General features: G+C 35.8%; 1 protein-coding gene across 5 annotated transcripts in view; it reads left to right on the top strand.

The window, feature by feature from the left end:
* Positions 1 to 27,429, top strand: part of ZFAND3 (zinc finger AN1-type containing 3) — a 383,326-nt gene that overhangs the window by 272,447 nt on the left and 83,450 nt on the right. For all 5 annotated transcript variants that reach the window (XM_079148363.1, XM_079148365.1, XM_079148362.1 and 2 more), the window contains one exon: positions 13,248 to 13,430. In XM_079148363.1, coding sequence (XP_079004489.1) covers positions 13,248 to 13,430 — 183 coding nt within the window. The remainder of the gene's footprint in view (positions 1 to 13,247; positions 13,431 to 27,429) is intronic.

Here is a 27,429-nt window from a genome sequence, read left to right as displayed (position 1 = left end):
AAAAATTATTGCTGGATTTTAATTTGGCTGTATGTAAGACCAGAGAGAACTCATACTTTTTTGGATTTGTAGGATAACATTTTTTACCTATTGGAACTTGAATAGTTTTGATCCTTTGACCATCTTGTAGAACTTAAGCTCCTGAGTGCTACAGCCTCAGTTCACTCTTGACTCGGTATCTTCAGTGCCTCTGCAAGAACTTTGCTAAAGAGAATATAAGTTTCCCTGTCACTTTCAGTTTTAGTTTTTAGGAAAAAAGATTATTTGAATATATTAAATATATAAACACAAAATTAAGATTGAAATTGGGACTGCATTATAGCTTTCCTTACTGGTATACTGGCCCTTTCCCTTGAATTATTATTAATATTATTATTATTATTATTGTTATTCACATACAGAGTCAAGTGAAATTGTGAATTGCTTCCATTAAATGGGAGCTTTGGGGCTGGTTTTATTGGGGAGATGTGTTTTTCCCTGGATAAAGTATGGGTAAAGATGTAAAAGTACTCTTTTCTGAGCTGATCTTTTCAGATTTGTTATGATTTGTATTGAGACAATTGAATTTTAAAATCTCAGGCAAGTTTATTGCTAGTTGTAGCTAGCCTGCTAAACTTCCTGTGGTCATTTTTGTTTGCCCATTTTTTTCAACATGTTTTTAGATCTGTTATTTAGACACGGCATGTCATACCTTAATATCTGTTCAGTTCCACTTAGTTCATATTTCTTTAGCTTTCATCTTTTGCCCTGAAATGTGAAATTAAAAAAAAAACAAAACTTAACTATGGTCTCCTCATATATAAATCCTAATGTTAGTTGATATTTCTGCATGCATTCTCTGCTCTGAAAGAGAAAGAGATAAAATATATAACTGTGTTCCCTCATATAGATATTCCAGTACAGTTCATGTAAAAATTTGGTATACTCATCCTTTTTTATTGACTTTTCCTTCTTTTGGGTTTTATCAACAGCTTTCATATATATACATATATATATATATATACACACACACAAAATGTAGAATATTTCAAATGTTCATCTTTATATGATTCCCCATAAAAAGTGAGATTATGGTTCTTGTTTTTATTTCATTGTCATTCTCTTTTCTTTTAAAAGTGGTCTTACAAAAGTAAAATATAAAGAATAATAGCTTTTTCTTTTTTAAATAAATAAATCGGGGCAAAGGAAAATTGAGGTAAGGTGAAGAAGAGAAATTTGAACACAGAACCTCATACCATAAACATCTGTATAATAGTTTAAAACATAGGAAGCTCAATTCCTAGAGTTCAGAGTAAAAATGAAAACACGACAGTTTAACAATCCCCATATTAGTTAGGAGTTCTGAAGTCATAATGAGAAGAATAGTGAACAGTGCTTTCAGTAACAGCCCCACCTGAGCAACTCCAGTGAGACCCTGTCTCTAAATAAGATATAAAAAGGACTGGGGATGTGACTCGATGGTTAAGCACTCCTGGGTTCAATCCCTGGTTTAAAAAAAAAAAAGAAAAGTGTGTTTCACTGTTTTTTTTTTTTTTCTTAGAACATCCTTCATTAGAAGTCTGGGGCTGGCCTTATGAAAGATGTACACTGATGATGAGGACTGAAATGTACCTCATTTTGCTTTTCCTCATTGGTCAGAATTAATGGTAAGCACCATCTCTCAGACAAATGCAGTTGTCTGAATTACCTAAAGTAGAATAAGTTATAAAGAATTTTGATTGGTAAGGCTTCTTATTGAGCTATGAATAATAAGAAAGATAATGAGAACATTATCACTTAATTTGTCAGTAAGAGGAGTCTGCCTGTACTACATTCCATCAAATATTTGAAAGATAATTTTAGAATGGATAATTTCCATTCCTTAACCATTCCCTACAAAATATATATTCTGACACTTGGAATTGAAATTAAAAGCATATTCCTGAATGCAAAATATTTTTAAATGTAGTAGTTTAACCAAATTTTACTTCCCTTAAAAAAAATAAACCAGGTTGGATTATTTAATTAGGTCTGAGGCAGTTGGTTCCTAAGAAGAACTTTCTAATAACTTGTTTTCTCTATTTGATAGGGAGCTATAATGTTTTAATACATTGATTTAGTAGCTTGTATCTACCTGAGAATCAGGAATGAGTCTGAGCTGCAAGTCATTAAAAAGGTAAATAAAATAAAGTCAACACAGCGTGGTCTTACTAAGTTAAACACAGAATTTTGAATTAGGGTCAGATTGTTTGATATTTATAAAGAATGTGGTCTTCATTGCTTAGAAGTCACAGTTGTTTCAGGTAAGAATTTATTGTCAATAAACCAGTACCTGCTTAATGTAGGTTTACTGTATTCACATACTCAAATTTTTATAGGGCAAAGGAGAATTTAATATAACCTGTTAGAAAGTTCAGATTATTTCACCAGTCTACATTGCCTAGTAATCATCAGCTGGGAAAATCAACTGTAGTACTTTTAAGAATATAACATCTGTGTTCTTTTTTTCTAAAGGGAAAAATGCACCTATAAACATATACAATATTACATAGAATTTAGTAAGATTGTACAAATTATATGCAAAATGGTGTGTAAATTAACCCATAATTTGATTATTGCTCCCACATATTTGTCATGCCTTCCAATAGGATGACTGTCTCCTGTCTTCATCATTTTGCTTGGTCCTGTGACTTCTTTTAGCCAATAAAGTATAAATGAAAAGTTGATATGCCACTGATGACCAGAAACCTTAAGAGCTGTAGTGTTGTTCATCTCTTTTTCCTGTGCCACAAAGACCAGCAGATTTCTAATAATTAGAACCACTTCTTCATTCTGGGTCCCTGGAATAAAGACACATGGAATACAACTGCTGTCTACCCTTAGCAGATCTATACTGTGAGCAAACCCAACAATCATTGTGGCAAAGTCTCTAGATTTTAGGCTTGAGGGGTAGGTATTTAGATGATATAAAAAATCATCTGTAAGCAATTTGTGTGCGTGTGTGTATGTGTGTGTAGGCAGGGATTGAACCCAGGGCTTTGCACATCCTCAGGAACTACTCAACCACTGAGCTGCATCTCAGTTTTAAACAAAAGAAAAAAAAATTTTTTATTTTCCAACTTGCCTATTTTATTAGTTTTGACTAATTTTTCCACAATATGCCTATCCTGTTTACAGTTTTGATGGTCAAGTAGCATGTATATTAGCAGATACACTATCAAATGAGCATTTTGTTGGAACTAAGATAATGCTTTAATATTCAGAAGACTTGTTTTTAATTTTTAAGAAAATTGACAAATTTTGTGATTAATCTGAAACACATAAATGTCTCTTGTACATATTATTGTACTAGTAGATTGTTAGATATTTGCTGTAATGTTAACATGTTAATTTATGCCCTGTAAGTGAATATGAGACACCATTGCTGGGAAAACTGTATAGTCTGCACAATAAATGCTGTATAAGAAACAAGCCTCTCTCCAAATAACTTTTTTGCTAGTTCACACTTCTGAACAGTTACTCCTATAGGTGTGAAGAATCTAGTTCCTGTATAATTTCAGTGATAAACCAAATTATAAAATAAACTTAAATTAGGGCTGAGGTTGTGCCACAGTGGTAAAGTGCTTGCCTAGCACTTATGAGGCACTGGGTTTAATCCTCAGCACCATGTAAAAATAAATAAAGGTATTGTGTCCATCTATAACTAAAAGAATATTTTAAAAAATAAACTTAATTACTGATAAGAAAAAACTTTGTTAGCTTCATGTATTTTACTTTTGACCTTTTTTAAAAAAAACTTTTGAGGATGTGCTTTTGGGAGCCAATTGTGTTATCTCTGCAAATAAAAGGTTGCAGTTTTGTGTTCTGAACAGGAAGTATGAATTGAGACCTTTTGAGTCATATCAGAACCAGGTAATCATCATGAGTAGTAAGGATAAAAATTTATCTGTCTGTCTGTCTTCTGGGATAGTTTGTAAACTCCGAACATCTGTGTATTGACAGAGATGCTTCATGTTTCTACTGTGAGTAGAAGCACTCTTGCTTCCCATAAATAGATGTTATAGCACTTTTAAATCCATTAATGCCTAAGAAAACTAATATTCTTAAATTTTGTATCTTCATCAATATCCATTAAGTTCAACAAATCTATATTGTATGTTATGTGGTAGGCATTTTGTTAGTGGCTGGGTATACAGTGAATGAAACATTCATTTATCCAACAAATATTTATTAAATGCCTTGCATGGGTAATCTGGAGGACTTCCTTGAGGAAGTAATGCTTATGTTGAGTTCAGAGGTGACTAGGCATCACCAAGGGAATATACCATGATCTTTCACTTGCTGTGATCATACTACTCCAGGTTGAGAAGGACTGAAATATTTGAAAAACCAAGAGCCAAAGAATGACTAAAATAGGGACAGGAAAGAAGGAGCATGGCTTAAGATAAGACTGAAGAGATAGCCAGAAGCCAGCTCTTGAAGGGACTTCTAATTTCTTAGCTACGTTTATGATTTTGAATTTGATTATTGTCATGGTTTGGATGTGAGGTGTCCCCCAAATGCTCATGTATGAGATAATTCAAGGAGGTTTAGAGGAGAAATGATTGGATTATAAGAGTCCTAACCCAGTCAGTGAATATATCCCCTGATAGGGATTAACTGAGTGGTAACTGAAGGCAAGGTAGGGTATGGTTTAGGAGGTGCGTCACTGCGGCCGGGGGTGGGCGAATGTGCCTTTGGGGTATGTTTTGTATCTGGTGAGTGGAATCTCTCTGTTTCCTGACCATCATGTGAGTTGCTTTCCCCTGCTACATTCTTCTGCCGTGATGTCCTACCTCACTTTGAGCTCCAAGGAGTGGAGCCAGCTGACCATGAACTGAGACCTCTGAAACTTTGAGCCCCCAAATAAACTTTTCTTTTCTCCATTGTATGTTTTTGGCACCTTTGTCTAATATGATATAACTGTACTTATGTGGATTTGTCTCTGTGTCTTGTATTCTCTACCATTGGTCTGCCTATTTTGGTGCCAATACCATGCTCGTTTTGTTACTGTTGCTCTATGGTAGAGTTTAAGGTCTGGTATTGTGATACCTACCGCATCACTCTTCCTGCCGAGGATTGCTTTGGCTATTCTGGGTCTCCTATTCTTCCAGATGAATTTCATGATTGCTTTCTCTATTTCTATGAGGAACATCATTGGGATTTTAATTGGAATTGCATTAAGTCTGTATAGCACCTTGGTAGTATGGCCATTTTGATAATATTAATTCTGCCTATCCAAGAACAAGGGAGATTTTCCCATCTTCTAAGGTCTTCTTCAATTTCTTTCCTTAATGTTCTGAGTTTTCATTGTAGAGGTCTTTCACCTCTTTTGTTAGGTTAATTCCCAAGTATTTTATTTAATTTTTTAAGGCTATTGTGAACGGAGTTGTTTTCCTAATTTCTCTTTCAGATAATTCATTGTGTATGAATAGAAATTAATAGATTTATGTGCATTGATTTTATAGCCTGCTATTTTCCTGAATTCATTTATTAGGTCTAGAAGTTTTCTGGTATGGTTTTTTGGAACCTTGATGTATAGAATCATGTCATCAACAAATAGTGATAGCTTGAGTTCTTTTTTCCTATTTGTATTCCTTTAATTTCTTTGGTTTATCTGATTGCTCTGGCTAGTATTTCAAGCACAGTGTTGAATAGAAGTGTTGAAAGGAGGAATCCCTCTCTTGTTTCAGTTTTTAGAGTTAATGCTTTCAGTTTTTCTCATTTAAGAATGATGTTGACCATAGGCTTAGCATAAATAGCCTTTACAATGTTGAGGTATGTTCCCACTATCCCTGTTTTTTCTGGTGTTTTGAGCATAAAGGGGTGTTGTATTTTGCCAAATGCTTTCTCTGCATCTATTGAAATAATCATATGATTCTTAACCTTAAGTCTATTGATGTGATGAATTACATTTAACAATATTTGTTTTGTTACAGTCACTCTGGTTACTTGGTGGAAAATAGATTAGAGTGAGCCAAGAGGGGATACAAAGATTTTAATTAAGATACTATTAAGAGGCTGGGGTTGTGGCTTTGTGTTTAGAGTGCTTGCCTGGCATGTGTGAGGCATTGGGTTTGATTCTCAGCACCACATATAAATAAATAAAGGCCTATTGACAACTAAAAAAGTCTTTTTTAAAAAGATACTATTGAGAGAGTTGTTATAAACATTGGTGTGCCTGCGTCATTATAGTATGCTGACTTTAAGTCCTTGGGTATATACTGAGGAGTGGGATAACTGGATCAAATGGTGGTTCCATTTCAAGTTTTCTGAGGAATCCCCTTACTGCTTTCCAGAATGGTTGCAGTAATTTTCAGTCCCACCAGCAATGTGTGAGTATACCCTTTTACATTCTCGTCAACATTTATTGTTATTTGTATTCTTGATTCTGACTGGAGTGAGGTAAAATTGCAGTACAGTTTTAATTTGCATTTCTTTGATTGCTAGAGATGTTGATCATTTTTTCATGTATTTGTTGACTTCATATTTCTTTTGCAAAGTGTCTTCATTTCCTTTGTCCATTTATTGATTGGGTTATTTTTTTTTTTTTAATTTTGTATTGTTTGATGTTGAGTTCTTTATATTTCCTGTCACTGTGTCTTTTATTCTGTTCCATTGGTCTTCATGTCTTTTTTGGTACCAACACTATGCTGGTTTTGTTACTATAGGTCTGGTACTGTGATGCTTCCAGCTTAACTTTTCTCTGAGGTGCAGGTAGCAAAGATTTTCTCCCATTCTGTAGGCTCTCTCGTTGCGTTCTTGATTGTTTCCTTTGCTGTAGAAGCTTTTTAGTTTGATACCATCCCATGTATTGATTCTTTGATTTTACTTCTTGTGCTTTAGGAGTCTTGTTAAGGAAGTCGGTTCCTAAGCTGACATGATGGAGATTTGGGCCTATGTTTTCTTCTAGTAAGTGTAGGGTTTCTGATTTAATGCCTAGGTCTTTGATCCACTTTGAGTTTTATGCAGGGTGGGAGAGAAAGGGATTCAATTTCATTGTTCTACATATGGATTTCCAATTTTCCCAACGCCATTTGCTGAACAGGCTATCTTTTCTCCAGTGTATGTTTCTGGCATCTTTGTCAAGTATGAGATAACAGTATTTATGTGGATTTTGTCTCCATGTCTTCTATTTTGTACCACTGGTCTTCATGCCTGTTTTGGTGCCAATATCATGCCATTTTTGTTATTATCACTCTGTAGTATGCCCAGTTTTTTTGTTTTTTTTTTTTTTTTGGTGGGGGGGGCAGGGTTGGGAATGGAATAGTCTTCCTGATTTCTCCTTCAGCTGCTTCATCATTGGTATATAGGAACACAATTGATATATGGGTGTGAATTTTATATCCTGCTACTTTGCTTAGTTCATTTATGAGTTCTAGAAGTTTTCTGGTAGTTTTTCTGCTTAATATATTAAAGTGATGCAGCCACATCATTGTCTATAGCAGCTCAATTCACAATAGCTGAGCTATGGAACCAGACTAGGTGCCCTTTTGACAGATGAATGGATAAAGAAAATGTGGGGGGGAAATGATTAAAAAGTGGAGTATTACTCAGCCATAAAAAAGAATGACTTTATGACATTTGCCAGTAAATGGATAGATGTGGATATTATTATGCCAAGTGAAATAAGCCAATCCCCCAAAAATCGAAGGTCAAATGTTCTCTCTGATATGCGGATACTTATATACAACAAGAGTATGGGAGAATAGAAGTTCAGTAGATTGGACAATGGGGAATGCAAGAAAGGCAGGGGGTACAGGAATAGGAAAGACTGGAATGAATCTGACTTAACTTTCCTATGTACATATATAACTACACCATGGGGAATCTCCACATCGTGTACAGCCTCAAGACTGGGATCCTGATTAGAATAAGATGTACTCCACATTTATATAAAGATGTCAACACATACTCTACTCTCATGTGTAACTAAAAATAACAAAAAAGATACCACTGAAATATGATGATCGCTTAGACTAGAGTGATGATGGAGACGTGACTGGATTCAGGGGATATTTAGTAATTGTGAATGACTAAGCTTGGCGGCTTCTGAGGTGTAGAATTAAGAAAGGAGACTGTGGAGTCTTAGGATGTTTCCTGGCTTCTGACTTCAGATTCTAGGTGAGTGTCGTTGCCAGTTCCATGAGATGGGAGGAAGGGCAGAACATAGGGTTTGTCTTAATTTTGGAGGTATTCCCCTAAAGTGTACAGATGCATGGACATGAACAGGATACACAAGCTAAGAGTCACTTATCATTAGGCTATGTGTGTGGTTTGTGTGTGTAAAATGTGTGTATATTTAACTTGCCTGAAGGTATACAAAAGCAAAACTGTATCAGCCTGTTAATCCTAAAATCAATAAAGATAGTCTGAATTTTTAAAGAGAAGTAAGGTAAGAATCAGTAAAGTGTTTTTTTTTGATTTTGTCTTTTAAAGAAGTTAGAAAAGCTTCTAGCTCTTTTAGAATCTAGAGGAGATTATCCATGGAAGAAAGTTATTAAGTCTATACACATTGAATAGATCATAGTTTTTCCCATAAGCTAAGGATCCAAGATGAATGCATTTTAAGGTTTTAATGATAACTAGATTTATTGGTTCTTGCTAACTCTAGTTTAAGCCAGTTTGTTCTTAAGAGATGAGACTATTAGTCCAGGTTAACATCCAACTACTAGAATGTTATTAAAATTTTAATCAGAGGGCTGAAAGTCTAGTTTATGAATTGTCTGACTACTGCTAATGGCTTTGTAGCTTTTCAAAATAAGAAACCTAAGTTTTGGAATGGGAGTGGAGGTGGGGGCGTTGCAACTTTAGAAACCTAGAAAGGTGCCTGTCAGTGGAGGCTGCAGAGCCTGTTGTGGGCATAAATTGGAAAGAGAGGGAAGGGAAACCAGAATGTTGTTCGGTTAAAGGAGATTTTTTTTATAGTGACTTGTGTGAACCAAACTTTTGAGATATAGAAAATGATTTTTTTGGTAAATGTTTTGAGAAACAAAACTCCTGTCAACCTTTCCTTTTTACTTAATTGGCAATTTGAAACATGAACTATTTGACTGAATCTCCCTCTGGAGATGGCTCACATTCTCCCTTGAGTGTATATGGCTAGTTTTACCCCAAAAGGCACCTCTCTCTCTTGAGGTAGCCCAAGGTAGCCCATTCCCCCTTGAGTGTGTATCTGCTTTTCCTGTGTCTATGCCTCTGGATAAAAAGAAAAAGAAACATGAAGTATTTTGTTGTGTAAAGTACCGAACTAAAGATTCCAGTGGAAACATAGCTATAATTTGTGATATAAAATGAGGTGGGATTTGAAGTATGGGAATGTGGGAACTGGCAAAGTGCTTTCTACTGGCTGCAGACTGGGAAAGGGTTTGCAGTGGTGCATGCTCCAAGGGGTGAGTGTCAAATTAACCTAGGTCTCAGACCCCAGCTCTAGCACTTCTTTGGATGGGAAAGATTCCCAAGCTTGCCATGCTCCACTGTCCTCTGCTGAAATGTAGGGATGACATCTACTGTCCTGTATATTTTGAAGATTAAATGAAAAAATGAATGTAAAGCTCCTGGCTCATGTTAGACTCTTAATTTTTAGTTCCTCATTCTCCTCCCATTTGATTTTCTTTATACCCAGTTTTAGTGACAGCAATAGTGAAGTATAAGCCTTAGTAGTGAGCCAAATAGTCTTTTAAAGATTACTTTTAGTTGTAGATGGGCACAGTACCTTTATTTTATTTATTTATTTTTATGTGGTGCTGAGGATCGAATCCCAGTGCCTCACACATGCTAGGCAAGTGCTCTACCATGGAGCCATAACCCAAGCCCACCAAATAATGAGTGAGTTAGAAGTATAGTTTTATTTCTTATCTTTTTAAAAATTTTTTGTTTTAATTAGTTATACCTGACAGTAGAATACATGTATGCATTTGATAACTATTTTGATTATGAAAAAAGAAATTCATGTGAATCAAGGAGTACTTTTAAAGGCATATAAATAGTTTGAGTGGTTTAAAATAACAGTTGATACACACTTAAATGTAATTCAGAATCTGGCCACTTTTCCAGTTGACATTTACCGAGCACTGTCTTTGTTCTGGATCCTGTGTACTGTGTGAGACTGACAAGTGGACAGATGATTCTTATACACCTCAGTACATCTTGGGCCACAGGAAATCACAGGGTCTTGTGCTAAGAGAATTTAACAGCTTGTATCATTGTTTTAAAAATGTGCATCCTCTCTTACTGGTTGATGTACTTATAGCAATATAACTAAGGAAGCTTAATGAAATCTTGATTATAATAGTGAAAAAGTGATAATGAAAAATAGGTAACAATAGTTGATTGGTTTAATTGATGTGTTGCCGTGCAGTCGGAGCCCATTTCCCCTCTTTTATCCAGGGAATTTCTTCATTCCAGAAGAGCAGAGCTCTGGCAGTGGTGTCCTTCAGACTCTCACAGAAGGGCAACTGATCCTCAATGAGGTCTGCATACCTATGATCCTTACTGATATTGTTGTAGAAGAGGTGATCTGATTCCACTGGAGGTGGCAGGATATCATAGGAGCATCTTTACCTGGGCCTCGCCATGCTTGGCAGCAGTTTCTACTTTATTTATCAAGGCCTGTCAGACCCCCATAGTGCCTCTCATTAAGGCGCCACTTCCTCACCCTGGCAGCTGCATCTGATCAGTGGCATCCAGCACTGTCCAGAGGGTTCAGATGGTTCAGGTTGCTCTCTTCTGCACGGAGGTGAAGCAGATGTTAAACTCATAGCCAGCATCTTGTAGTGCCTGTCCGCTGCACTTCGCTTCCTTGTGGCCTGCCAGGCTCAGGTTGGTGTCGTATCAGCCGCTGAAGCGGTTCTCTAGGTTTCAGGCACCCTCGCCATGTGGGATCAGCACCAGCTTTAGGCAGCCATGGCGGCGAGGTGAGGATGCCTTGCCCACTGGGGCTTGCAGAGATTCCAGAGTCCTAGCCCGCCCCCCAGCCACTCCTGCACACTCACACCCCTCTGCCCCACTCCAGTGCGCTTTCTCTCGCCTTTCATTTTTAATTGCTGTCATTTTATTGAACACCCATGCGCCAAATACTTTATGCATGCTTTCTTATTTAGTGATCATTATCCTGAGAGATATGAATAACTGCCCCCTTTTGTTTTACAGATAAGACCCTCAAAGGTTAAACAGTTGCTTTTTGCTTTATGCCCAATATATAGCAAAGTCAGGATTTGAATCCAAGTCTGTCTAATGCTAAAATTATTTGTATTGCATAAACTGCTAACTTTGACCTGGGAGTTAGAAGACTCTTAGGACTAACTCCAAATTTCTGATAAGTTACATAAATTTGCTCATCTCTTGCTTTCTTTTTCTGTAAGATGAAAGGATTGAGGTGAATCTTTAAAGTCATTTCTGTTGTAAAATGATGTGATTCCTTGATTCTTTTCCAATTCAAGCAGAGGGTATATAAATGATCTACTAGTTCTCTTTGTGAACAGCCAGTTTGGGTTGTAATGAATAATTTCGTCTGCAGTTTTTTTGACACCATCGCCCTGTGGAGATGTGAAAAAGGCATATCAGGAGCACATGGGTTAAAATAGGGTAAATTTTGTTACCTGCCAGTTTTTGAAGAAAAGTACCTGAGCACCCAAGGAACATGGCAAACATGGGCTGGAGATTTTGTGGGTGGGACCTGGCAATGTCTTCAGACATGAACTTCAAAAGTTACTGTGCTTAAGTGAGTTTCTGTTTATTTGTGTTTCTGTCTAAAGGCTTTGGGGATTGTGCTAGATAGTACAATCATGAATCAGTTGCAGTTTTTTAGGGCCTTATGACATTTCCAGTTAAATAATAGGTGGCTATGAGATAGAAACACAAATGACTGTTGACATAAGAGAGCTAATGCAATGGCCTGACATAAAGTAGTGTCATTATTGCAGTATCTATTCCATTTATATCCCATCTGTTTCTTGAAGAGTCCATACAGATAACATTGAGAGAATTAGTCATTTTACATGTCAAAACATTGAAGAATAAGAAAATAATTAGGAGAAGTAATACACAGAAAAGAAGCAGTGAAGACTTAGATCCCTGCTTGGGTATAGCAAGTTACAGACTTGGGCCAAATTCATTGCACTCATTAGTGGTGTTGGAATGTGTGGAAGCTTGACATGGAAGCCTCTTTTGGGACTGGTCTAGTGCTTACCATTCTGTGCCCTGTGGGTGTGATTGAGGACTGTTAGCTTTATTGTCAAATGGACCTGCGTCCTTTTACTTGTTAACTGTTAACTTGGAGCATATTGCCTAAATTTTCTAAAATCATTTTCTTTATAAACAAAATTTGGTATCATTACTATCTGACTTGAGTTTTCCTGAGAGTTAATGTAAATTACACACACACGCGTATGTATATGTATACACACCCATTTAATTCAGTGTCTGGGGCAGATGGTCAGTGTATCATAAATGCTAGCATTTCTTACGCTCAGAATATGTCGTTAACAGTGATTCTGATGAAGGGTTAAAGCATGATAACTAGGGCTTATCTATGATTCAGAATACAAGGTTATGTGGAGTTGTAAGAATCATCTTTTACTTTTTCTGAATTGGTAAATTATAATCTGTACTTCATAGAGTATCATTAGATTTTAAAAATGAAACATAAGGAGAATATACATGATAATCACATTTGTGTATCCACTACCAGCTTAAGAAATAAAAGATTACAGACTAGGAGGCCATCTTCCATGTTTTTAATGTGTTTCTTATAAACATAACTGAACTTTATTTAATCTGAATATTCTGTGTTTGCTGGTGAGCTTATACTTAATGATATATTTGAACTTACTTCTACCATATTATGTGTTTTCCATTTACCTAATTCTATTTTGTGCTACCTTTTTCCATATGACCTGTTCTCTACTGGTGACAGCAATTTCGCTTTATTCCTTTTTTTCCTTCTGTTGATCATCCTTGAAATTCTAACACGCATCTTTCACCTTTCAAAATCTAATATTGAAATCAATGTTGACCATTCTTCTGAACAATAAAGACATTGGAAAACTAATTCTAATCACCCTCTACCAATGTTTTTGACCAGTGTTTTATTTCCATGTTTTTTAATTGCCCAAATTAGACTTTATTAATTCCTATTATTACATTTAATTTTTATATTAACTTACATTGTTTTCTAACACTGGACTGTGAATTCCTTGATTAAACTGGTATTCTCACTTTCTCTTCAGATTTTCAAAAGAAACAACCAGATGACGATTCCGCTCCAAGTACAAGTAACAGCCAATCAGATTTGTTTTCTGAAGAGACCACCAGTGACAACAATAATACCTCGATAACCACGCCAACTCTTAGTCCCAGCCAGCAGCCGCTTCCGACAGAACTGAATGTAACTTCACCAAGTAAAGAGGAATGTAAGTGCCTGGATCATGAGAGGTGGTAGAGAGTGCAGCCTAAGAATCGTATAATGAGCTTCTTGGTAATGCCTCATGGAGCCGGGGTTGGGGGACAGACAGGGAACACAGCAGTTCTTTAAATTCAAGATAAGTATTCACACATAGGACCCATGCTCAGCAAGTTAGGTAATAATTTTCAGCCATTCCATAGAGTGCAAGTTTTTCTTGGGTGATAGATTTTTCCATTAATTTTCGAGGTACACAAGGTTTCAAGTCATTCTAGAGCAGTGACTCTCAGTTCTGGCTGCACATTAGAATCTACTGGGGAATTTTTTCAGGAGAGGCAGGCAATGGGAATTGAACCCAGTGGTGCTTAACCACTAGCCACATCCCCAGCTCTTTTTATGTTTTGATACAGGGTCTCATTAAGTTGCTGAGGTTAGCTTTGAACTCGAGATCCTCATGCCTCAGCCTCCCCAGTCGCTGGTATTACAAGTGTGCACCTCCTACCTGGCTGTACTGGGGAATTGTAAAATAATTTTAATCGTTAGCTTCGCTTCCTGATTCTAACTTAATTGGTCTAGATGGAAGCCCCAGAATCTCTCTCCCTGTTTTTTTAAATTCTGCAGAGCATTCTAATATGCAGCAAGAGTTTAGAGCCACTGATCTAGTGAACTTAACCCTGTTATTAACTGAATCTTGACTGTTTCTGAGCATTTACCTTAGATGATAATACTATATATTTCATAGAACACAAGGGAGTAGTTTATTTTTTGTTACTCATCTGTATGTCCTTCAATAATGAATACTATTATGTATATGATATGGAAGTTTATTGTCTACTTAACGTTTATAATGCTAGAACTCTCTTTTGGGACATAGCTATAACAGATCGTACTTGTTGATGGCACAGCAATTTTTGCCTTTTAAAACCTTTACGTAACAAGGTTGGAATTTAGTATTTCAAGTTTAATGAGTATATCTATAAATGTGACAGTTTAGGTTTCTTTTTAGTCAATTTTTTTCCTGCTGTGACTGAAAGACCGGACCAGAACAATTTTAGGGGAGGAAAAGTTTATTAGAGGGCTCAGGGTTTCACAGGTCTTAGTCCATAGAAGGCCGGCTCCATTCCTCAGGGTTCCTGGTGAGTCAGGACATCATAACAGAAGAGTGTGCAAGAGGGAAGCAGCTCACATGGTGATCAGAAAGGAGAGAGAGTTCTCTACTTGACAGATACAAATACATACCCTAAAGCCATGCCCCTAATGAACCACTTCCTCTAGCCATACCACCTGCCTCTAGTTACCCACTCAGTTAATCCCATCCGGTATTAAATCACTGCTTAGGTTAAGGCTAAAACCCAATCATTTCTCCTCCAAACCTTGCATAATCTCACACTGCAAACTTTGTGGCAGGGGTGGGGGGGGAGATACCTTACAACCAAACTGTAACATATGTTCTGTCCACTCATTTTGGAAAAGATAGGAGAGAATAAAGATTTATCCAAATCTTTCATATTCAGATATATTCAGAATATAAAAGACAGTTTTCAAAGAATTTATTATTAAACAGGAGAAATTAAGCATATTTGTTATGTTTTATCAGAGTTTATTAACCAGAAGTGACCTCCCCCTCCCTCCTTGTCAGATCACTTGATAATGTCTGAAAGCTAGGAATATTGCTTATCATCCTATTGCAAAGGACAGCCTTCCCTCCACAGCAGAGAATTATCCATCCACATGTCAGTATTGCTGAAGTTTCAAAACCTTGATACATGGTTGTACATATCTGTGTTAATAGTCCTTATGTGTTGAAGATAGTGACTGTTGAAGAAAGGCATTGGGTTACTGGAGGAAGTGATAGTGAAGATGGATAGAAGGTAATGAAAAGATATTCTCCACACAGTAACATGAGCTGTGGAATAAAGCTTCATGGAGTTCTCATTGTCTAGTGATTCCTTTAGAGGCATTTATGGAGGAGAATGGAGAAAAAGACTGGAAAAGTAAATTATGATCAAGCTGTAGAAGCTTAAATGCCGAGCTAAGCTATTTGGGCCATGATAAGCAGAGTGGTAGTATTACAGTTATTTTGGAGAAATAAGCTGATAGTATTGAAAATAGGAAGTATTACAATGGAATAACATTGCAGAGAGAGAATTTTTAATATAATTTATTGAGTGGAACCAGGGCAGATTGTAGGAATCATTGAGGAGGAGATAAAAAGGATGGTAGTGGTAATGTCAAGGCAGTAGGTTTGGATGGATTTTAAAAATCAATTCTGGGGCTGGGGATATAGCTTAGTTGGTGGAGTACTTAACCTAGCATGCACAAGGTCCTGGGTTCAATTCCCAGTACCTCCCCCCAAAAAAAAAAAAAAAAAAAAAATTCAATTGCGGGGTCTGGGGCTGGAGTTGTAAGAGTAGTAGAGTGCTTGCCTAGCACATCTGAGGCACTGGGTTCAATCCTCAGCACCACATAAAAATAAATAAATAAAATAACAAAGATATTGTGCCCATCTACAACTAAGAATTAAAAAAAGAAAATCAATTCTGGGTCATGTACTTAACTGTGGAGCTGATCAAAGCTTTGGTTCCTTGTCTTAGAAAAATACACACCATTCATTTGTGCCCAGTTTTCCACAAAATTATGAAGTTCATTGTAAGTCCTTAGGTCAAGAACTTATAGTGTATGTGAAAAGTTGGAGCTGGTCAGGATCTCATAGCTGATGGAACCTGGATTGGATCTGCCTATACCAGGAGTAGAGCACCACAAACCAATTTCAGTCAACCAAAATGTATGTGAGACTGAAATAACAGTTGCTGCCTTTGAGCACTTCATGTACAAGACGGATTCTACTTGTTTTGCATATTTCCTTTGTTTCCTCATGACAACCCAGTGAAGTGGATACTATCATTACCCCATTCTGTAGATAAGGGAACAGGCATAAAGAGATCATGTAATATGCCTGTAGTCACAAACATAGATACCAGAACCTGGATTCAGATTCAGATATATGGTTTGAGTCCATGCTTTTAATCACTAATTTGTTGCTGAGAATATTCACATTGGCAAAATCAGTGCTTGAGTCAAGTTACTTTACTTCATCTTGAAAAATCATAAGAGGAATTAGAAATGAACATTCATAAGATTAAAACATTTTCTTTGAAGGTAGACCTTCATGGGAAGCTGACCCATAACAAAAATTTGTGTTACAAATAGCAAATTAAGGACTTAGAACACGTGGAGTTAAATTAAGTGAATTTTTAATTGAATCAGGCTGATTGTCTGGTACCCCTTAGAACATATCGGGTAGGTCTTACTTCAGTGCTAGATTCCATCTTTAGACCATTTCCTCTTCTACTGCCTGGGCTTAGTCCTTCCCTGAATTCTAGACCCTCTGGGATACAGTTCTTTATTTGCATAACTTGCTGGCCTAGACCATTGTAGAATGCTCTGCATTTTCTTCTGAGTATAAATACCTTCAGTCTGATTAAGGATGTTTAGTTCTACTAGCCTTACATCCATTATCTCTCTTTCTGGTGACTGCTTTGAACTGTTGTGTGTTCATCTTAAGAGTCATACTTTCTGAAGGTAACCTCATTTCCTAATTCCTCAGGTTTTTGTATACCTGGGGAAATGAGATTTGTCAGTTTGAGAATGATTTTGGCTTAAGTTTGGTGTCAACTTGGGAGGCTGAGTTGGTGCTCAGGAGAACGCAGTGAAGGTTCCACATGAGGACAGTAGTTTAAGCCTTAGGGATTAAATGCTACAAAAACCAGTGAGGATACACCTTGAGTGAAACCTCTACATTTAGAGAATGAAAGTGATAGGAGGCAACTGAAGATATCAGAGAGGAAAATGACAATGGACAAGGTCACAAAAACCAGGTAGCATGTTACTGTGGGGTTCAATAATAATAATGAATATGAAAATGTTGACTTCATATTTATGAAGTGTTTGCTCTGTTGTAAGCATTCTTCTAAGATTTTTTTATAGGTATTGACATTTAATTGTCAATAAAGCCTATGGGAGAGAAGTTTTATTATGCCTATTTTTATAGTTGAGAAAGTTGAAGCACAAAGAGGTTCAGTAACTTCTGCCTAAAGGTGTAAAAAGCTTCTGTTTGGCAGAGGAGCCCACATTCCAACATATTAATTTAGATGCAGAGTCTGTCCTTTCAAACACTCTAGCGTATTGCCTAAATGTTGTGAAAATGCTGCTGAAGCCTTGTAAACTGACAGGAGGCATTTGGATTTGGTGTTCGTGAAATCGATTACCTAAATAAACTATTTCGACAGTTTTTTAAGTGGTGGTACAGAAATGAATAAGATTAGTTATCTACCCACAAGGAAGTCACCTTTTCAAATAGAGAATTCTGACTTGTTTCCCAAACAGGTGCATCATAATTTTGTGGTGTAACAGAGGTAGATGCTAGCAGTGGTTAACAAACATGTCATTTGCAAAAGCTTTCCCATTTGGGCTTTACTCCCATCTTCTAGGTTGAATGCAGCCGTGCTGGAGTGAGGAGATGTATGCCAGTGTGTTACAGCTGTCAGGGTGGATGCTTTATAAGTCAAGGAGAGATCATTAATGTGATTTTCAAGTAGCAGTAAAGACCATGTGATATTAGATATAACGCACCTTTCATATTTCTTCAGCTGTGACCTTCTTAGGAGAAGGAGGAAGAGGCAGCTGGGGGTTTCTGTTTTTCTGTTCATAGGGACCACAGTTTTATCTGTTTGTCCTTCTTGGCTTCCCCTGCAGAGGTATGGAGCAGTGTAGGGTATAGGAATTGATAGGAAATGGATTTGGGTTGCCAAACCAAGTACTGCATAATTTTTAATATTTAGTAGTTATAGATCTTTGTTATTGTATAGATGCAGAAGTGCTGTACTTTCTTTGGAGTCTGTAGGAAGTTTTTAATTCCCCACCCCCCCAAATAATCAAGAGAATGAGTATTGCTTAAATCTACTTTTAACCTCTTATTGTTAAATGTATATAACATCAGAAAGTTGGTGAGGGTTTGATATATTTCATTTTGAAAAGACTGCATGGTATAATAGCTGTTGACAAAATTGACTAGAGAATTGTGGGACAGATTTTTAACCAAAAGAATTTTGTAAAGCAGCTGACTAAAGGTTAAATAAAGCAATTATCTTAAAGTTCTAAGTGATACTTCTCTGTCAGAATACACATACCTCTCCTTCACAGTGTGTGACTATGGAAGAGTACACAGAACATTGGCTGTTAGAAACCTTTTCAAAAAAACGTGTAAGCAAAAATAAAATAGTAACTAAGGACTTTTTCACAGCAGTTAAATGCTATAATAATACTAACAGCTAACATTAAGTAATTAGCAAGTACATTACAGGTATTAGAGTATTCAACTTAATAATTACGTGTAAAGTAGGTACTTTGATCATACCCATTTCACATATGTGGAAACAGGCACTGCGTGATTCAGTATCTTGCCAACTATCACAGAGCAGTCTAACTCTACTGACCTATCACCACACCATAGCTACCCATCTCAGAGTGATTTATGATCTGAAAGAACATTGCATGCAGTTGACAGTATAGAGGAAGGTATATTAGACACTGAAAAAGGAATAAAACTCTTTTTGCTTTTGATTCTACCTATTTACTGTTCTTTCCAGGTTTTTCTTAAAGGAGGTAAAATGTTTTGTTTTTAATTGACATAATAAATGTACATACTCAAAAGTTATAGTGTAATGATCAGATCAAGATAATTGGCATATCTGTCACCCCAAACATTTATCATTTTTCTGTTTTGAGAACATTCAAAATGTAGAGAGGACTAGCAGTTTTGAAATATATAGTTAATTGTTGTCAATCATAGATATCCCTACTATACTACAGGAAAGTTAGAAATTAGTTGTCCTAAATGCACCCTGTACCCTGTTGACCATCCACTCTCCATCCCTACCTCCTCATCACACTTTTTTCAGTTTCTGGTGACTACTCTGCTCTTCTCTACTTTTGTAAGACCAACTTCCTTAACTTTCATGTACATATAAGTGAGAGTGTGGTATTTATCTTTTTGTACTTGACTTACTTAACATAATGTCCTCCAGGCTCATCCATATTGCTGCAAATGACAGGACTTTCTTCTTATTTATAGCTAAATAATATTCCATTGTGTGTACATACCACATTTGCTTTATGCATTTCTCCATTGATGGACACAGACGTTGATTTATACCTTGCCTCTTAAAAGTAATGCTTCAGTAAACGCAGAAGTGCATGTTTCTCTTCAACATGCCAGTTTTCTTCCTTTGGATATATACCCAGTAGTTAAATTGCTGGATTAAATGTTGGTTCAGTTTTTGTTTTGGAGGGCCCTCCATACTGTACCAGTTTCATTCTCACAGTGAATGAGAGTTACCCTTTCTCCAGTCCATGTCAGCATTTGCCATTTTTTGTCCTTTTGATAATAGCCTTTCTGAGGTGAGAAGAAACATTATTTTGATTTGCATTTCCCTGATGATTAGTAATTTGAGCAGTTTTTTTGTAAACTTGTTTGGCCATTTATATGTCTTCTTTTGAAATTTGCCCCTTTTAAATTGGATTATTTGGGGGTTTTGACATTGAGTTGAGTCCCTTATTATTCTGGATATTAATCTCTTGTCAAGTAAATATTCAGCACATATTTTCTCCCATTTATTAGGTTGTCTGTTAACTGTGTTGTTTCCTTTGTTGTGCAGAAATTTCTTAATGTGATATAATACCATTTGTCAATTTTTGCTTTTGTCACCTATGCTTCTGGAGTTGTATACAAAAAAAAAAAAAATTCCAAAGCACTTCCAGTATGTTTTATTCTGGTAGTTTCATAGTTTTGACTCTTATTATATAAGTCTTTGAACCATTTTTAAATAGAGTAGGAGAAAGTGGTCTAGTTTCATTCCATTGCACATAGTTATCCCTTTTTCCCACCATCATTTTGGAAGAGAGTTACCTTTCTCCAGTGTATGTTCTTGCCACATTTGTTGAAAATCAGTTGACTCTAGGTGCATGGATTTATTTTGGGGGATCTCTATTCTCTTCCTTTGGTCCCTATGTCCATACCAGTACCATGCTCCTATGGTTACTATAGCTTTGTAGTATGCTTTGTAGTTAGGTATCATGACCAACTTTGTTACTTTTACACAGGATTGCTTTGGCTTTGCAGGGTCTTTTGTAAATTCCATGTGAGTTTTAGGGTTGTGCTTTGTTTTTGTGAAAAATACCATCCCTCTTGAAATAGAGAGATTCACCAAATCTGTAGGTTGTTTTGGATAGTATGGACATTTTCTTAGTACTAGTTCCTTCAGTCCATGAATATGGAATATCCTTCCGTGTGTGTGTGTGTGTGTGTGTGTGTGTGTGTGTGTGTGTGTGTGTGTCAGAGAGGGAGAAGAAGAGAGAGATTGATTGACCGACCAACTGTATGGCCATCCATTCTTAAATTTCTTTCGTCATTGTTTTGTAGATTTCATTGTAGAGATAGTTTATTTCCTTACTTAAATTTATTCCTAGTCTGTTGTTTTATAGCTGTCATAGGGATTGCTTTTTTGATTTCTTTCTCAACTATTTTGTTACTGGTATACAGAAACGGAAGATTTTTATGGTGGCACCTTTAGGTTTTTATTTATGTAAGATCATGTCATCTACAAAGATAATTTTACATCCTCTCCAATTTAGGTGCTCTTTATTTCTTTCCCTTCCCTAATTGCTCTGGTGGATGCTGAATAAGAATGAAAAGTGGGCATCCACGGCTTATTCTAGGTCTTAGAAGAAATGCTTTTGATTTTACCCGATTTAGTACCATGTTAGTTGTGGTTTTAATCATGTTGTGGTATGATCTTTCTATGCTAATTCATTGAGAGATATTATCCTGAAGACATTGTGTTTGTTTTGTTTTAGTACTGGGGATTGAACCCAGGAGTACTTTACCATTGAGCTAAATCTCCAGTCTTTTTTTTTTTTTATGTTTGAGACAGGGTCTTACTGAGTTGCTGAGGCTGACCTCAAACTTGTGATCCTCCTACTTCAGTCTCCCAAATTAATGGGATTATATGTGTGTAACACTGTACTTGGCTAGAAATGTTGAATTCTATAGAATACTTCTTATTTACCTTCCAAAAGGATGCACGGTTATTGCTCTTCATTCTGTTGTGATTTACCTTTGAAAAGGATGCATGGTTATTGGTCTTCATTCTGTTGTGATGTAATGTGTCACATTCATTGATTTGCATATTTGAATCCTATTTGTATTCCTGGGATAAATTCCACTTAATCATGGCATATAATCTTTTGATGTGGTGTTGGCATTGGTTGCTAGTGTTTTATTGAGAAATTTTTTATCTGTGTTTATCATGAAACATTGATTCATGACTTTGTTTTTTTTTTTGTTGTGTTCTTATGTGGTCTATATCAGGGTAATGGTCTCATAGAATGAATTTGGGACAGTTTCTTTCCTTTCAGTCTTTTAAAATAGTTTAAGAATAATTGGTGATAATTCTTTTTTTTAAAGTTTGGTCTAAATTCCAGCTACTTGGGAGAATGAACCAAGAGGATTGCAAGTTCAAGGCCAGCCTGGGCAGCTTAGGGGGATCTTGTCTTAAAATGAAATAAAAAGAAATGGGGAAGTAGCTCAGTGGTAGAGCACTGTAGAGTACTATTCAATCCACACTACTGCCAACAAATTAATTAATTAATCAAATATATGTAAATATTTTGTTTTATCTCTTTTATATATAAAATAAAAATTTTAAATTCAACAATTAAAGAGCTTTTCTTTGTTATGAGATAATTCATTACTGATTCAATTTCTTTGGCTAATTATTGGTCTGTTTAGGTTTCCTATTTCTACACACTACAATCTTTATATTTTATGTTAGTCCAAGAATTTATCCATCTCTTCTGCGTTTTCCAATTGTTGGCATATAGGTGTTCATAATAGTTCTACTGATCCTTTCACATAAGTTGTATTGTCTCTTTTTTGTATGCTTTTATTTATTTAGGTCTTCTCTTTTTTCTAGTCTAGCTAAAAGTTTTTCAATTCTGTTTATCTTCCCCCAAAGACACGATTTTTTGTTTGGTTAATTGTTTTGAAAAAAATTTTTTTGATCTTCATTTTGATTGTTTCTATTCTGACCCCCCTACCCCAATTTCATGTCGATTTGTTTTTGCTTTTCTGGTCTCTTGAGTTGCATTGACAGTTTATTTGAAGCATTTCCACTTTTTAAATGTGAATAAAGTATTTATTACTATAAGCATCTCTCTTGGTACTGCTTTGCATCTCTTAACTGTGTTGTGTCCATTGTTGTGCAGAAGTTTCTTAATGTGATATAATACCGTTTGTCAATTTTTGCTTTTGTCACCTATGCTTCTGGAGTTGTATATGTTTCCATTTTCATTTGCTTCAAGAATTTTACATTTCTCTTTTAATTTTTTCATTGATCTTTTCATAATTCAGGAGCATGTTTACTTTCTACTTTTTTGTACAATTTCTACAGTTCTTCATTGATTTCATTTCATTGTGGTTAGAGAAATTACATGATAGAATTTCTGTTGTATTTTAAATTTGTTGAGACTTGTTTTATAGACTAACATATGGTCTATTCTCAGGATTGTTCTGTGTGCTGACAAGAATATGTCTCCTGTAGCTGTTGTATGACATATTCTGTAAAGTTCTCTTAGGTCCCCTTATCTATAGTACAGTTTAACTCCAGTTTTTGTTTTTGTTGATTTTCTGTCTGGATGATCTATCAGTGAATGAAAATGTGGTATTAAAATCCCCAACTGTTGTGACTGGGGTTTGACTCAGTAGTTGAGCACTTGCTTAATATGTGATGCCCTGGGTTCAATCCTCAGTACCACATATAAGTAAATAAAATACAGACCCTTCAACAACTAAAATCAATTTTAATAAGAAAGAAAAGAAATCCCCAAATATTACTATCTTGGAGTCTCTCCCCTTAGATCTAAGAATATTTCCTTTATATCTATGGGTGGTCCAATAATGGGTGCATATTTTATTTGTACTTATTTCCTTTTGCTGAATGGATACTTTTATCATATAATAACCTTCTTTGTCTCTTTTTACCACTTAGAAATTTTTTATTAAAAAATTTTTTTCATATATGTACTTAGGGGACTAATGTCTGTCTCATTCTACCATCCTTCCCATCCCTACCACCCTACCCACCCTCACTCCCCTCTGCATAATCCAAAGATCCTTCATTCTTCCTAACCACCCCCCACCATGGATCAGTGTCTACTTATCAGAGAAGACATTTAGTTTTTTGGAATGTGCTTATTTCACTTAGCATGATATTCTCTAGTTCCATCCATTCACCTGCAAATGGCCATAATTTCATTGTTCGTTAAGACTGAGTAATATTCCATTTGGTATACATACCACATTTTCTTTATCCATTCATCTGTTGAAGGGCATGTAGGTGGTTCCATACTTTAGCTATTGTGAATTGAACTGCTGTAAACATTGATATGACTGCATCATTGTAGTATGCTGATTTTAAGTCCTTTGGGTATAAACTGAAGAGTGGGATAGCTGGGTCAAATGGTGGTTCCATTCCAAGTTTTTCTAGAAATCTCCATAGTGCTTTCCAAAGTGGTTGCACCAATCTGCTGTTCCACCAACAATCTACATGTGTACCTTTTGCCCCATATCCTCGCCAACAGTTATTATTGCTTGTATTGTTGATAATTTTCCTTCTGACTGGAGTGAGATGAAATCTTAGAGTACTTTTGATTTGCTTTTCTCTCCTTACAAGAGATGATGAACATTCTTTCATGTTTGATTGATTATATTTCTTCTTTTGTGAAATGTCTGTTGAGTTCCTTAGCCCATTTATTGATTGGTTTATTTGGTTTTTTGAGTTCTTTGTATATCCTGGAGATTAGTGCTCTATCTGAGGTATGTGTGGTAAAGATTTCTTCCCATTTTGTAGGCTCTTTCTTCACATTATTGATTGTTTCCTTTGCTGAGAAGAAACTTTTTAGTTTGAATCCATCCCATTTATTGATTCTTAATTTTACTTCTTGCACTTTACGAGTTTTGTCAAGTCTTAAGTCAGGTCCTAAGCCGACTTGATGAAGATTTGGGCGTACTTTTTCTTCTATGAGGCACAAGGTCTCTGTTCTAGTGCCTAAGTCTTTGATTCACTTAAAGTTGATTTTTGTGCAGGTCGAGAGATAGAGGTTTAATGACATTTTGTTACACATGGATTTCCAGTTTTCCTTGCACCATTTGTTGAAGAGTCTATCTTTTCTCCAATGTATATTTTTTGGCAACTTTGTCTAGTATGAGATAACTGTATTTATGTGGGTTTGTCTCTGTGTCTTCTATTTTGGTCTACATGGCTGTTTCGGTGCCAGTACCATGCAGTTTTTACTACTATTGCTCTATAGTATAGTTTAAGGTCTCATGCCTCCTGTGTGATGCCTCCTGCTTCACTCGTCTCACTAAGAATTACCTTGGCTATTCTGGGTCTCTTTTTCCAAATGAATTTCATGATTGCTTTTTCTATTTCTATGAAGAATGTCATTGGGATGTTAAAAGGAATTGCATTGAATCCGTATAACACTTTTGGTAGTATGGCCATTTTGACAATATTAATTCTGCCCGCCCAAAAGCATGGGAGATCTTTCCAATCTTCTAAGGTCTTCTTCAGTTTCTTTCTTTAGTATTCTGTAGTATTCATTATAGAGGTCTTTCACCTCTTTTCTAAGATTGATTTCCAAGTGTTTTATTTTTGTTGAGGCTATTGTGAATGGGGTAGTTTTCCTAATTTCTTTTGCAGTGGATTCATCACATGTATCGAAATACATTTGATTTATGGGTATTGATTTTATATCCTGCTACTTGGCCGAATTCATTTGTGAGTTTTAGAAGTTTTCTTGTGGAATTTTTTGGATCTTCTAAATATAGAATTGTGTTGTCAAATAGTGGTAGTTTAGTTCTTGTTTTCCCACTTGTATCCCTTTAATTTTTTTCGTCTGTCTGATTGCTCTGGCTAGAGTTTCAAGGATGATGTTGAAAAGAAGTGGTGAAAAAGGGCATCCCTGTCTTGTTACAGTCTTCAGAGGGAATGCTTTCAGTTTTTCTCCATTTAGGATGATGTTGGCCATATACTTAGCATAGATAGCTTTTACAGTGTTGAGGTATGTTTTTCTGTCCCTAGTTTTTCTAGTGTTTCAAACATGAAGAGGTGCTGTATTTTGCCAAATAATATTTCTGCATCTATTAAGGTAATCATATGATTATTGTCTTTAAATCTACAGTTACTGATTTCCATTATGTTGAACCAACCTTGCATTCTGGAAGGAACCCCACTTGATCCTGGTGCACTGTCTTTTTAATATGTTTTTGTATGTGATATGTCAGAATTTTATTGAGAATTTTTGCATCTGTATTCATCAGGGATATTGGTCTAAAGTTTTCTTTGTCCCTGATGTGTCTCTTCTTGGTATAAGGGTGATATTAGTCTCTTAGAATGCATTAGTAAGGGTTCACTATTTTCTACTTCATGGAATAATTTGAGGAGTATTGATGTTAATTCTTCTTTGAATGTCTTATAGAACTCGGCTGAGAATCCATCTGGTCTTGGGCTTTTCTTGGTAGACTTTCGATGGCATCTGCTGTTTCATTGCTTGAAATTGATCTTTTTAAATTGTGTGTGTACTCTTGCATCAGTTTGGATAGATCATATATCTCTAAAAATTTGTTGGTGTCTTCAAGCTTTTCTATTTGAGTATAAATTTTCAAAATAGTTTCTAATTATCTTCTGTATTTCAGTAGCGTCCATCGTGATATTTCCTTTTTCATCACAAATTTTAGTAATCTGAGTTTTCTCTCTTTTTCTTTGATAGTGTGGCTAAGGGTTTATCAATTTTATTTATTTTTTGAAAGAATCAACTTTTAATTTTGTCAATGTTTTCAATTATTTCTTTTGTTTCAATTTATCTCTGATTTTAATTATTTCCTGTCTTCTGCTTTTGGTATTGATTTGTTGTTCTTTTCTCTGGCACTTTGAGATGTAATGTTTGTTCATTTATTTGTTGACTTTTTGTTCTTTTAATGTATGAGCTCAATGAAATGAACTTTCCTTTTAGCTTTGCCTTCATAGTGTCCCAGAGATTCTGATATGTTGTATTGGTGTTCTTATTTACCTCTGAGTATTTTTTTAATTTACTCCTTGATTTTTTCTTTTTATCTATTCATCATTCAATAGCATGCTAGTTAATCTCCAGGTGTTAAAGAAGCTTCTATTTTTTATTTTATCATTGATTTCTAGTTTCATTCCTTTACTATCTGATAGAATGCAGGATGCTATTTCTATTTTTTTGTATTTGCTAAGGGTTGCTTTCTGGCATAACATATGGTCTGTTTTAGAGAAGGATCCACATACTGCTGAGAAGAAAGTATATTCACTTGATGATGGATAAAATACTCTCTATATATATAGTCCTTTAAGTCTAAATCATTGATTGTATTATTTAATTTTATAGTTCCTTTGTTTAGTTTTTTGTTTGGAATATCTATCCAGTGGTGAGAGAGGTGTGTTAAAGTCACTCAGTATTATTATGTTGTGGTCAGTTTGATTCTTCAAGTTGAGAAGAGTTTGTTTCATGTACATAGATGCTCCATTGTTTGGGGCATACACACACACACACACACACACTATTGTTATGTCTTGTTGGTATATGATTCCCTTAAGCAGTAGGAAATTTTCTTTATCCCATCTAAGTAACTTTGGTTTAAAGTCCAAACCACTGTGTGTCATCATCCGCTTATCAGTGAGGTCATTCGTCCTTTGGTATTTTGAGATTGGCTTATCTCACTTAGCATGATATTCTCCAGTTTCATCCATTTGCCTGCAAATGCGGTAATTTTATTATTCTTCATGGCTGAGTAATATTCCACTGTGTGTGGACACACACACACACCACAGTTTCTTTATCCATTCATCAATTGAAGGGCATCTAGGTTG

Source organism: Sciurus vulgaris (genome assembly GCF_902686455.1).
Source record: "Sciurus vulgaris genome assembly, chromosome: 7".
In the NCBI taxonomy this organism is placed as follows: domain Eukaryota; kingdom Metazoa; phylum Chordata; class Mammalia; order Rodentia; family Sciuridae; genus Sciurus; species Sciurus vulgaris.
The sequence above is the reverse complement of the archived record's forward strand: the minus strand, read 5'-3'. Positions and strand labels throughout refer to the sequence as shown.